The 13824-nt window shown below is 38.2% G+C and overlaps 1 protein-coding gene across 2 annotated transcripts; it reads right to left on the bottom strand.

Moving 5' to 3' along the window:
* Positions 1 to 4291: 4291 nt before the first annotated feature.
* Positions 4292 to 13623, bottom strand: LOC131161540 (protein NRT1/ PTR FAMILY 4.5-like). Of its 2 annotated transcripts, XM_058117369.1 has the most exons (6): positions 13234 to 13623; positions 12935 to 13152; positions 9818 to 9904; positions 5822 to 6268; positions 5454 to 5578; positions 4292 to 5376 (listed from the first exon to the last, which is right to left on the bottom strand). In XM_058117369.1, the coding sequence occupies exons 1-6, from the start codon at positions 13301 to 13303 to the stop codon at positions 4557 to 4559; spliced, it is 1767 nt and encodes a 588-aa protein (XP_057973352.1). In that variant the 5' UTR covers positions 13304 to 13623; the 3' UTR covers positions 4292 to 4556. The 2 variants fall into 2 exon arrangements, with proteins under 2 accessions (XP_057973352.1, XP_057973353.1); XM_058117370.1 differs by lacking the exon at positions 9818 to 9904 and having other exon boundaries at positions 13234 to 13552.
* Between the last annotated feature and the right edge of the window lie 201 nt (positions 13624 to 13824).

The following is a 13824-nucleotide window of genomic DNA, read 5'->3' as shown; positions in this document are numbered from 1 at the left end:
TGTGGAAAAAATTAGAGGGTCTTTATGATAGAAAGTCGGCTACAAATAGAGCTTTTCTTTTCCAAAAATTGGTGAATTTGAAATATAAAGATGGTGGTCTTATTACCGAACATTTGAATGAGATGAAAAATATTATCAATCAACTTGCTACTACGAAAATAGTTTTTGATGATGAATTGCAGGCCTTAATGCTTCTTAACTCTTTGCTGGAAAGTTGGGAAACTTTGGTTGTGACAATTAGTAATTCGGCTCCCGATAGAATTGTTACTATGAACTAAGTAACTAGCAGCTTGTTGAATGAAGAAATTAGAAGAAAATCAGTTGATTCTTCTCATTCAAAGGCACTTGTGATAGAAAACTAGGGGAGAGACAGAAGTAAAAGCAGATATTCTCACCGTAATGATAAATCAAGAGGTCGGTCTAGCTCAGTTTCGAAAAAAGATGTTGTGTGCCACTATTGTCATAAAAAGGGGCATATGAAGCGGGAGTGTAGAAAATTGAAATTCAAGGAGCAAAACAAAGAAAATTTTTCAGAAAAAGCATGAAGACACAACTTCAGTTGCATCTGATGGTGATTTCATGGTTGTTTGTAGTGAAAGTTGCATTAATTTGACAAGTCAAGAGACTGATTGGGTTATTGATTCCGGTGCATCATTCCATATCACTTCTTTGGGAGATTTCTTTACTTCTTATTCCAAAAGAAATTATGGAGTTGTTCGAATGGGAAATGAAGGTCTGTTAAAAATTGTTGGCATTGGAAATATTTGTTTGGAAACAAATCTTAGATGTAAGTTAGTGCGCAAAGATGTGAGACATGTACCCGATATTTGACTAAATTTGATATCTATTGGAAAACTTGATGATGAAGGATTTGACAACCATTTTGGTGATGGAAAATGGAAGCTCACAAAGGGTAATTTGGTGGTGGCTAAAGACAAGAGGACTGGTACACTTTATATGATGTAAGGTAAAATTGGTAATGGTGTTGTGAATGCAATTGAAAGTCACTCTTCCACCGATTTGTGGCATAAGCAACTTGGGCACACGAGTGAAAAGGGAATGCAGTTTTTGTTAAAAAAGAAGCTCCTACCCGGGATGAAAGGTACCTCTCTTAAAGCTTGTGTTCATTGTTTGGCTGGTAAGCAACATAGAGCTCCTTTTCGTGCAAAGTTTGTTACAAAAAAATCCAATGTTTTATATTTGATACATTCAGATGTGTGTGGTCCTTTAAAAGTTAAATCTCATGGTGGTGCACTTTATTTTGTTACCTTTATTGATGATTGTTCAAGAAAAGTTTGGGCTTACACTTTGAAGACTAAAAATTAAGTCTTAGATGTGTTTAAGCATTTTCAGGTTAAAGTTGAAAGGGAGACTGGAAAGAAGGTGAAATGTGTGCGCTCGAATAATGGTGGAGAGTACATTGGCCCATTTGATGCATATTGTTACAGCCAAGGAATTAGACATCAAAAGACCATCAAAAAAACCCCTAAACAAAATGGTATTGCTGAAAGGATGAACCGCACTATACTGGAGAGAATGAGATGTATACTCTCTCATGCGAAGTTGCCAAAATCATTTTGGGGTGAAGCAATGAGGATAGCGGTGGACTTGATTAATTTTTCTCCTTCAACTCCTTTACTTGGTAAAGTTCCTGAAAAAATTTGGAAAGATAAGGATGTCACTTACGATCACTTGAAAATGTTTGGTTGTCGTGCATTTGTTCACATTTTAAAAGATGCAAGATCCAAACTTGATGACAAGACAATGCAATGTGTTTTTCTTGGCTATGGGCATGATGAATTTGGATACAGATTGTGGGGTCCAGTTGACAAGAAAATTGTTAGAAGCTAAGATGTTGTATTTTTTGAAGATCAAACAATTGAAGATTTTGGCACGATTGAACAACCACAATCTAATGGGAATGATTTTGTTGACTTAGACTTACCTTCTCCACCTTTGGTACATGATGAAAATTTAGAAGATGTTCTTCCACCTCTTGAAGATGCTGGAAATGATGAAATTCCTAATGATGTTGAAGATGAAAATGAGGGGGAGCAACAAGTTCAAGAGCAAGCTCAATTGAGAAGGTCTTCAAGAGAGCTAAGACCTTCATCTAAATATCCATCAAGTGACTATGTTACTCTAACGGATCAAGGGGAACCCGAAAGCTATCAAGAAGCTATGAACCATGAAAATAAAGTTGAATGGATGAAGACTATGCAAGAGGAAATGAATTCCATAGTTGACAATCACACTTATGATTTGGTTAAATTTCCTTCTGGAAAGAAAGCTTTGAAAATTAAATGGGTGTTTAGGCTAAAAAATGATGGAAAGAATCTTCGGTACAAGGCTAGGCTTGTGGTAAAAGACTTTGGTCAGAAAAAGGGAATTGACTTTGATGAAATATTCTCACCGGTTGTAAAGATGTCATCTATTCGGGTTGTTCTTGGTATGACAGCATACTTGAATTTAGAAGTTGAGTAACTAGATGTGAAAACCGCTTTCTTACATGGTGACTTGGAAAATGAAATTTACATGGAACAACCGGAAGGCTTCAAATAAAAAGGGAAAGAGAATTTAGTGTGCAAATTAAAGAAAAGTTTGTATGGGTTGAAGCAAGCACCACGGAGATGGTACAAGAAATTTGATTATTTCATGATTGATCATGGTTACTCAAAAATCTCTTCGGATGATTGTGTGTTTGTGAAAAAATTTTCGGATGGTACTTATATTATTCTTTTACTCTATGTTGATGATATGCTCATTGTAGGACAAGACTTCTCCAAGATTGACAAGTTGAAGTTGGAGTTTAGCAAGTCTTTTACTATGAAAGATTTGGGACCAGCAAAACAAATTCTTGGCATGAGAATTGTTCGTGATCGTGAAAAAGGGCAAATTTGGTTGTCTCAAGAAAACCCATTGGTTGCCCACTTGTTAGTCACTTCAAGTTTAGTACAAAACAAAGTCCTACAAGTGAGAAAGACAAGGAAGAGATGAAAAAAATTTCTTATGCTTCGGCCGTTGGTTCCTTAATGTATGCAATGGTTTGCATAAGACCGGATTTAGCTTATGCTATTGGAGTTGTTAGTCGGTTTCTCTCTAATCCAGGAAAGGAGCATTGGTTAGCGGTAAAATGGATTCTCTGATACCTTAAGAGGCACTTGAAAGGTGTGCTTGTGCTTTGGAAATGGTAAATCTACGCTCCATGTATTCACAGATGCTGACATGGCCGGTGATGTTGATTCTAGAAAATCCAATTCGGGTTATTTGATGACTTTTGTAGGGGGAGCTGTGGCATGACAATTTAAATTACAGAAATGTGTTGCTCTATCTACTACGGAAGCCGAGTTTATACCCATTACGGAAGCTTGCAAAAAATTGCTTTGGTTGAAGAGATTCTTAAAAGAGTTGGGCATGGAACAAGAAAGGTATGTTCTTTATTGTGATAGCCAAAGTGCAATTCATTTGAGTAAAAATTATATCTTCCATTCAAAGTCAAAATATATTGATGTTAGATATCATTGGATTCGAGATGTGTTGGATAAGAAAGTGTTGCAGCTTGAAAAAATTCACACTGATGATAATGGTTCAGATATGATGACAAAAACATTGTTTAGAGATAAGCATGTAAGTGTCGAGTTTTGGCCGGTCTGGTGGAGTCGTCCCCATAAGTCGGGAGGGGGAGATTTGTTGGATTTTCCCTCCTTGTGTGGCTCATACTTTGGAAAGATGTTTCTTTATTATTATTTTGGCTTCTCTAGGAAGTATGAAATCTGCTGCCTTGCTTTTTCAAAGCCACGCACAGCCGTCTCTCATTTATTTTGGATTTCCCTCACACACAGTAGCAAGCTGCTCCACACAGTTTCATCTCCATTCAGATTTTCCCACGCAGCACTTCACAGCTCCTCACGCCTGCAGCACTTCTTCTGCCTACAGCAGCTCCTCACAACTGTAGGGCTGCCAGTCTTCTTCTCCAGCAGTTGCGGGTGCAAGCTAGTGCCCTCACTCTTGGACTCCGACTGTATTATTAATAGCATATTGAGATATTCTGGTTGTGTTATTTTGGTTGGTTCTTTTAGGAATATTTGGTGAGAGCTTTCCATCTTGTTACATTTGTTTATACACTCTTGTGTATTTGTAAGGCTTATGCCTTTTGTATCCACTTTGTACAACATTTTTGGTAATAGTGGATTTGGACTGCCGTGCCCCGTGGAGGTACCTCAACATTTGAGGGAATCACATTAAATTTATTGTGTCTTATCTTTCTTTATCATTTGCATTACTTTATTGATTTCCTTGCGGGAATTTGTTCGTATATATATTATAGTTTTTCCCAACACCATGAACAGCAGCTACAGCAAATGAAGCTGCCCAGCAATGAAAAACAGCATTAACGAAAAAAGAAAAAATACAAACATTTCAGGAAACTAGACAATCTTAGGAATAGTACAGGAAGCTAGACAATCTTTGGAAAGAAAATTCCAGGTTCTATTCACCAAGCTCCTTCCATTCTGACCTTCCCTCTAATCCCCTCCCCACTACTATTTCACTTCCAGTTACGTCTCCACCTTCTTAGATCTATACCAAGATGCACACACCAAATAGAACACAAAATTTAGCACACTCAACAATGATAATGACCAATAGTAGTAGTTCAACTTATCTTTGTTCAAATTGTTGCTGGCCAACCACCCACCACTGGTCTTGTTCACCACCTCCACCACCACCGTGCTCGTGAAGTACCCAAATGCTATGGAACACCATGAGATGGCTGTGCTCAATGATTTCATGCCAGATGAACTCTCTGCATAAAAGAACTCTAGTAATCCCACCAGCGTGAACACATCAGCTGCTCCCAAGAATACATATTGGAAGCTAAGCCAAAACATGCTCATGGGTAAAGGATCTTTTGAGTCAACCATGTTATGCTGAACTGCAACAGACTTTCGACGAGTTTCTACTACTCCGGCTATGGCCATGGAAATAGTTGAGAGCAATAATCCAATTCCAACCCGCTGGAGATGCCGGATTCCAGTAGGAATCCCAGTTAACTTTCGAACCAGTGGGATGAAAATTTGGTCATATATGGGGACCAAGATGAACATGAACAGCAGGGTGATTGCTGGAAGTGAGGCATTAGGTACTCGAAGACCCATAATATGTGTGTCCATGGTGGAGCTTTGTTGGATGAAGAAAATCTGGATCTGAGACGCACATGTATTCATGAAGACGGTGCTTAGTAGGATTGGGATCATGCGGATTAGGATTTTTGTTTCTTCAACTTGTGTGACTGTACACAGGTTCCAGGGCCCGGGAGTAACGACTGTTGATGCGCTTTGGGTATTGTTCCTAATTATTGCAGCCCTATCCAAGAACCTGGGAAATACATTATTATCAGCTAAAGGTTGATCACAACATGCTTATGTGCAAATCTAAAAAGTTTGGAGGCATACCTCAGCTGATCAGTTCTGTGAAGAGTTTCAGTTTTCATCCTAGCCTCGTTGTCACGAATCTCATGTAATTCATCAGCATTCTCTGGTACTGGGAGGTTTCGGTTCCGTATGGCAACAACAAATACCTACATTCAAGCACAGGTACTCTCCTATTATTCTGACTTGCATTTTGCCATTTTGGACCGAGACCATATTATCAGCTTCCTTTTTTCTCAAGTTAAAATATAAAAATCATTATCAGCTCTGATGATCCAGACAGGTCCGATAATGGTGAATTTTTTTTTTATGTTGCACTTACCTGTATATATATTTATTTTATTTTTAAAGAAGGACGGCACCTCCATTTATTTATTGAATGTTGCACTCACCTGTAGAATATTAAGGATGGAGCTTCCATGGGGGACACTGTGCCGATAGAGAGATTTGCCAACGCACAGGAAGATGATGGCAAACAAGACAGCAATGGTGGATGCTGCGAATGCCCAATCCCATCCCTTGTTGCTGCTTAGCCAGGGAATAAAAATTACTCCAATTAAGGACCCAACAATGAGGCTGAACCAGAGCCAGTTGAAGTAGCTTGAGAGAAGGGCTCTCTCTTTCGGGTCGTCATCGTTGAATTGGTCAGCTCCCAACGGTGGCAAAGCTGCTTTAACCCCACTGCCCCCAAATGCAACCAAATAGAGACTGGTGAAGAGAAATGCAACTTGTCCACTGCCTGCAGAATGGCACTCGTTCATTTTGCTTGGTGCAACATCTTTGCAGGGAATGGGTCTCAGTTGGGGGAAGTGTGCCTGTATTGTTAGGAGGGCGTAGCCCTGGAGAAGTATTACAAACGTTAGCCAACAACGTTATCTTCTGAGATTCTAGCTGTAGTGATCATTTTAAATAATACACACCTTGGCGTGTGCAGATTTTTTTTTTCAATAATACACAACCCAGTTCGGGTTGTAAACAAAATCAAATCCCAATTTCACCCAGCAGTAGATGAATTCAAGAAAGGGAATGATGGCAAAGATGAACATTCAAGAAAAAAACAATAAAAAATTACTCGTCAATGTCATGACATAATCAAAAATTGGTGTGTAGAAGTGAACCGCAATTTAGAGCTGATGCTTAATGGGGAAAGAGGGGAGAGAGAGGGATTGTTAAGCGAGCCTCTAAATGGCATTCCATAATGAGCTTTTAGGTGATTGAATCAAGAGTTAAAGAATTAAGGGAACTAAACAAGCAAAATTAGTCTCTTATTTTTTTAATTTTATTTTATTTTTATTTAGGGCGTGTTTGGTCACAAATTTTACTTAAGGAAAGAAAAGAAATAAAAAAGGAGGATGAAGAAATTCAGAGTCTAGGAATTCAAAGAGAGAAGACAAAGAGAGAAGGAGAATTGAGAATTGTATATTTTTCGGTGTGAAGATTACACTTTATAGAGGTTCCTATTTATGCACATTCTCTACATATAAATTACACCAATTTAACCTAATCAATTATGTACAATCAAGCCAAATCAATCAATAATATCAATCTTAACAAATCAGCTCTTATTTGTTTCTTTGATCAATCTCAAGAGTGATTCTCTCTCATCAATTTCTAATGCCAAATCTCCAATATCCTTAACACTCCTCAAGTTGGAGTGGATATTAATAACACTCAACTTGTTCAGTCGGTGGTTGAATTGAGTAAGTCCAAGAGTTTTGATAAGTAGATTTGTTGGCTGTTGACTTGTAGGTATGTGAATGGTTTGAATGACTTGGTTCTGGAGCTTCTCTTGAATGAGATGACAATCGATCTCTGTGTGCTTTGTTCGTTCATGGAATACCGGATTCGATGCAATGTGGATAGCTGCTTTTTTATCACAATATAACTTGACTGGTTGTGGTTGTGCTATTTGGAGATATGTGAGAAGTTGCTTTAACCAAGTAATCTCACACTAGGTTCATGCCATAGATTGGTATTTTGCTTCAGTCGAGGATCGTGAAATTGTTGTTTGCTTTTTGGCCTTCCAAGAAATTGGTGATTTTCCAAGTAGAATACAGTATCCGGTGACTGATCATCGAGTATCTCTACATCGAGCCCAATCTGCATCACAAAATGCATGCAATTGAACATTACTGGAAGTTGATAGGAAAATTTCTTGTCTAGATGATTGTTTGAGATATCGTAAGACTCGATGTACTACATCCAAGTGAGATGTTTGAGGTTTGTCCATGAATTGACTCAGAATGTGTACTACATATGCGAAGTCTGGTCTAGTGATGGGCAAATATATAAGCTTCCCAATCAATTGTCGATATGAAGATGGATCTGAAAGTGGTTCTCCATCAGTCTCACTAAGAGCTAGATTTGGTTCCATGGGTAGATTTCTTGGTTTAGCACCAAGAAATCTAGTTTCCTCAAGTATCTTCAAGGCATATTTCCTTTGTGATAAAAGGATGCTAGTTTTTGAGCGGGCCACTTCTATACCTAGAAAATATTTTAGAATGTCGTGATCTTTGAGCTTAAAACATTTTCCCAAGTATTTCTTGAGCGCATCAATCTGTTCCAAGTTGTTTCCTGCCAAGATGATGTCGTCTACATATACCAAGACAATTGTAAAACTGTTTTTGTAGGATCGGACGAACATGGAATAATCGGCTTTAGACTGTTTATATCTGGGACTAATGAGAGTGGAAGAAAGCTTGGCATACCATTGCCTGAAGGCTTGTTTGAGGCCGTATAGGGATTTGTTGAGCTTGCATATTCGGTTCTCTCCCTTTCGTCTTAAACTAGGAGGAAGGTGCATATAGACGTCTTCATCGAGGTCTCCATGTAGAAAGGCATTGTTGACATAAAATTGATGGAGATGCCAATTTTGTGCAGCAGCAACGGCGAGAACATTGCAAACAGTAACTATTTTTGCAATAGGGGCAAAGGTTTCAGAGTAATCGATATCTTCCTTCTGATTATACCCTTTAGCAACGAGGCGAGTCTTATAATGTTCCACAGAGCCATCTGGATTGTGTTTGATTTTGTATACCCATTTGCAACCAATGAGTTTCTTGTGGGGCGGATGAGGAATCAAGGTCCAAGTATGGTTGGCTTCCAAGGCATCAATCTCAGCACGCATGACATCACGCCATTTAGGATCCTGCATAGCTTGCAAGAATGACTTGGGTTCTTGTGCAAGGGAGATGGCAGAGGTGAAGGCACGGTGTGTAGAAGAAAGAGAATCATAAGAAAGAAAATTAGAGAGAGGATAAATAGTACCTAAGGAGCAGACTGACACTGAGTCAGATGGTGATAGGTCGAGATGAGAGTGCTTGTTCAACATGAAAATCCTGTAAGTAGGTAAGTGGCTGAATGTAACATTTGGATCGCCGAACTTGGATAGGTGGGGTAGGAGAAAGGAGAACATCATTAGGTGGGGAAGTATGTGGCTGGGTAGAGGGTTTAGAAAGAAGATCTGGAGAGTCAATGGGATGAGGTAAAACAGTAGAGGGCGACTCTGAGGTAGTTTGGCTAAAAGGAAATTGATCCTCGTAAAAGACTACATCACGAGATACAAAGGTTTGGCGAGTTACAAGATAGTACAACTTATAACATTTTTGGTCGTATGGATAGCCAAAGAAGACGCAATGGGTCGCACGAGGATCAAATTTGAAGGGATGGTAGAAGTGAGTGGAGGCATAACAAAGACATCCAAAGACTTGAAGATGGTTGTATTTAGGTAGGGGTATTGTATAGCTTCTCATAGGGAGATTTCCCATCCAAAAGAGGAGTGGGTGTTCTATGTATCAAATAAGCTGCAGTGAGAAGAGCATGACCTCAAAAATGTTTAGGCATATTGGCCTGAAAAGAAGGGCTCAAGAAACATTTAAAATATGACGATGTTTAAGTTCCATAACTCCATTTTGTTAAGGAGTGGATATGAAACTCATTTGGTGAATGATGCCTTTTTCTAAATAGAAGGAGGAAAGATCAAATTCTGGCCTATTATCACTATGGACAATTTTGATCGTAGTGGAATGTTGGTTTTCAATGAGACGAATAAAAGAAAGAAGAAGGTGCCAAGTATCTGACTTATGACGCATTAAGTATACCCAAGTAGATCTGGTGTAATCATCGACAATGGTCAGAAAATATTGAGTCCCACTGAGTGATGGGACATGGTAACCCCCTCAAATGTCTACATGTATTAAATGAAAAGGTGTAGGAGAAGAAATTGAACTAGAAAGAAATTCAAGACGGGTTTGTTTAGCCAATGGGCAAATATAACATGGTTTGGAATTGAAACAAATTCCATAAACATTATTGAAAAGTAAAGACAAAACTTTATTAGATAAATGGCCAAGTTGGCGTAGCCAAAGTTGGGAATTTGATGCAGCCACCTGACAACAAGCATGATTCGTTTTGGTGAAGTAGTACAAGCCATCCCGCTTAGTGCCTAGTCCAATCATCCTCATCGAGCGTAGGTCCTGAATTAGGCACATATGAGCAGAAAAAATGATTAGACAATTGAGAGTGTGGCATAGAATATGAATGGAAATAAGGTTAAAATGAAAGGAAGGGACACAAAAGACATTCTTAAAAATGAGGGAGGAAGAGAAAACAATAGAACCAATATGAGTTACCACAACATGAGAGCCATTAGGGAGTTGTACAGTACGACCATGAACACGAATGGAGTAGGTTAAATCAAAGGTAGAACACACCATATGATCGGTGGCTCCACTATCAAGGATCCAAAGTGTTTAAGGAGAGAGGAGGGGTGGTTTGCTTGATAAGGATGACGCAATATTACCTATGTGATTGGCCATAGATGATGGCTGAGTAGCAGTGTTGAGCATGGCTAGGAGCTGTTGGCATTGATCAAGGGTAAATGGGAAACTACTAGTGGATGGGTTGTTGTCAGCAGAGGAAACTTGGTGTGCACCTGGTTTCAAGCCTGAGCTAGGCTTGCTAGAGCTAGATTGGAACCAATGGATAAAGCAACAATGCTCAATGGTATGACCTTCCTTGGGGAAGTGCATGCATTTCGGCCATGGCTTGTGAAAATTCTTCCCATCTTTTGGAGTGAGGAGGATACCTTTGGCGGCTAAGGCAACACCGTCGATGGGTGAAGGAGTCTAAATGTTCCTTTGGCATTCCTTTGGAAGAACCAAGCTGTAGATGCAATTGATTGTGGGGAGAGGGTCTACTAGCAAAATCTGGGCATGGATGGCACCAAAAGACTCATTAAGGCCCATGAGGAACTTCATGGCGTGCTGGTACTGCTGGTATCGAGCAATATCTTCTTGGAACAAATGGGATTGGAGTGATGCAAGATCATCCCATAATAGCTTCAGCTTGGTAAAATATGTAGCCATCGATGTATTGCCTTGAACAAAATTATGAATTTCTAGTTCAAAGGTGATACATGTGAGGGCCATTGACTTGGGAAAAACGATCCTTCAAATCTACTCAAATATCTCGAGTAAGATCACAAAAAATAATGCTAGCCTAAATGTCTTGAGAAAAAGAATTGATTAACCAAGCTTTTACCATGTTGTTGCAGCGGGACCATTGGCGGTATTTTGCAGGGGAAGATTTGGAAGGCTTGCGAATAGTGCCATCGATGAAGCCAATCTTGTTTTTGGTGTCAAGGGCAATAAGCATAGATTGACTCCATGTGGTGTAATTGGTTTCCGTCAATGGTTGAGAAACCAAAACAACATCGGGATTGTCGGTGTTGCTGAGAACAGGCGGTGATTGGGATCATCAAATTTTTGGGAAGGTTGGGTGCTTTCAACATTGGAAGCCATAATGTAGGAAGTGGTGCAGACGGTAATCTCGACAAGACAACTAGGTAACCTCCCAGGAAAGTGAGAGGAGTCACAATGGACCGCTTAAAACCCAAAATTTTCCTTAGCTAGAGCTTGCCTAGACATTGTATTTGATGAGAATACTATAAATCCCACTAATAAAAATGACAGCCTTTGTAGAAAGGAGAAAAAAAAAAAAAAATGGAGTTGTAAAGAAATAGTAGAGAATATAGGGCTGAACAACGTGTGATAATCACGTTGAGGAGCTTGGAAAAGAAAAACAGAGATTGCTCTGTTTTGTGACTGAGAAGAAGAAATTGAGAAGAGAAGATTATGCCCTTCAAAATCCTAAATGTCTGATACCTTGAAGAAATTTAGAGTCTAGAAATTCATAGAGGGAAGACAAAGAGAGAAGGAGAATTGAGAATTGTCTATTTCTTGGTTTGAAGATTACACTATACAGAGACTCCTATTTATACACATTGTCTATAGACAAATTACACCAATTTAGCCTCATCAATTACCTACAATCAAGCCAAATCAATAAATAATATCAATCTCAACAAATCAGCCCTTATTTGCTTCTTTGACCAATCTCAAGAGTGATTCTCTTTCGTCAATCTTTAATGCCAAATCTCGCATATCCTTAATAGAGGAGGAAATTTATTTTTCGTTTTATTTTTCTTCTATATTAAAAATATTAAAAATATAAATTTATTTTAATATGATGAAAAATATGAAAAAGTCAAAAATTAATGATGTATAGAATCAAAATATTATTTATAGATTTGATATATTTTTATTCTCTTTTTCATTTTCCTTGGTAACCAAACATAAAAAATGTGGATTCCTTGATATTTTTCTTTCTTTTCCTTAATATTTTTCGAGTTCCAAACGGAACCTTAGTAAATCAGATCTACAGTTTATTAAGTACAAACAAACCCCTTTGCCTTGTATATTTTTTTTCTTAACTTTGTAGTTTTAATTTTTCATCACATTTTCTAATGTGTGAATGGTAACTTTGTATTTGGTGCTTAATCAAAGTTTTTTTTTTGGCAACATAAAAAGATTTAAGGTAACATTTTGGAGCATAAATTTTAGATCTTGATTTTAATTTTGGATGAATTTATATTCAATTTTCTACAAATTCACATAAATTTAAATCTAAAATCTCTCACAAACATAAATAAAAGTGTATCTGTTGATTCAATATACGGTTATGGATATAGGCCCAAATAATTTTTTTTTTGAGAAGGTAAAGATTTTATTAAAACGAAATAGGCCCAAATAAATTTTTTTTTGAGAAAGGTAAAGATTTTATTAAAACGAAACAGGCCCAAAAAAAATAAGCAGGCAGAAAATACTCTATAGATGGGAAATCAGATTTATTTAAGCATGAAATGAAGGGAGCAGAAATTAAGATGAAGTTGTTCTTGGGTGTCTGGGTAATAAAAAAAAAAGGATTGATATTGCTGATATGAGTCTTTAAATAGGTCGATAAATGAGCATATGTACAGTAGCCTGTTTATGGGCTTATTAAATGAATTAGTTAACAAGCCTATTCAATAAAGCCAATGGAGCAAAAGTGAGCATATCTCAGTGCCTTGAATATTGAATTAAGACAAAATTTTTCATTTTTTTGGGAGGTGTGCGTAGGCAGTGGAAGAACCCAGATGAAAAATTAAAAATTAAAAATAAACGTACCAACAATTCAATGCATCCAAACAGGACGCAAGTGTTGAATCTGGACAAGTAGGTGTCGGAAACAAATCCCCCAAACAGAGAAAGCATCAACGACGTGCCTATGAAATTTGTAAGCGTTGTGGCTGATCTTGTAATGCTGAAGTTCATGTACCCGGAGAAGTATGCTACCAGGCTATTCGCGCTTGAGGCGTATGCTATGTTTTCAAGTCCCTCCATTCCTGCACATACAATATAATCCAGCCAATTGCAACTAAAGAAGAAGAAGAAGAAGAAGATAGTATATCATGTATTAATGTTACCATATACAAAGCGAACGGCTCTCTTTCCACCAAGCCTTGTTTCTTGTTCATCGGCACCTCTTGCAGCCATGGGCGTTTCGTTGACCTAGCCTCGTTGGTCGTGTCAGTTTTATATATGGCACTATGGCAGAGCCAATTAACCACCCCCGGCCATTTACGGCCACGCGCCAATTTAATTTTGCACTCACCTCAGCTACTACACGAAGGGGATGCTTCTGATTAATGGGCCGAACAAAACGTTGATTTGTAATGCAAGATTCAGTGAAAGTGGGGAGGCATCAATGATAGTGGGGAGGCATCGATGCTTTCTGTATTATGCAATGCACCTTCAAAGTGGGGAGGCATCAATTTAATGTTGCACTGCACTCACCGTATACGCGCATGATCGATGACAAATTTCAACAAATGAACTGATTTAGGACAAACCCTTTTTTTTTTTTTTTTTTAAAATTAAATTTAGGACAAACTTGATGCTGTATTTAATCCAAAAAAAGAAAAAGAAAAAAACTGCATTCCTTTGTGCCTTATTACCGTCTGCGCATATTTTCTTTTGGCAAATGAGTGGAAGCATTAATCTCCCGAATCTGAATA

This window comes from Malania oleifera, chromosome 8, assembly GCF_029873635.1.
Source record: "Malania oleifera isolate guangnan ecotype guangnan chromosome 8, ASM2987363v1, whole genome shotgun sequence".
Lineage (NCBI taxonomy): Eukaryota > Viridiplantae > Streptophyta > Magnoliopsida > Santalales > Ximeniaceae > Malania > Malania oleifera.
The sequence above is the reverse complement of the archived record's forward strand: the minus strand, read 5'-3'. Positions and strand labels throughout refer to the sequence as shown.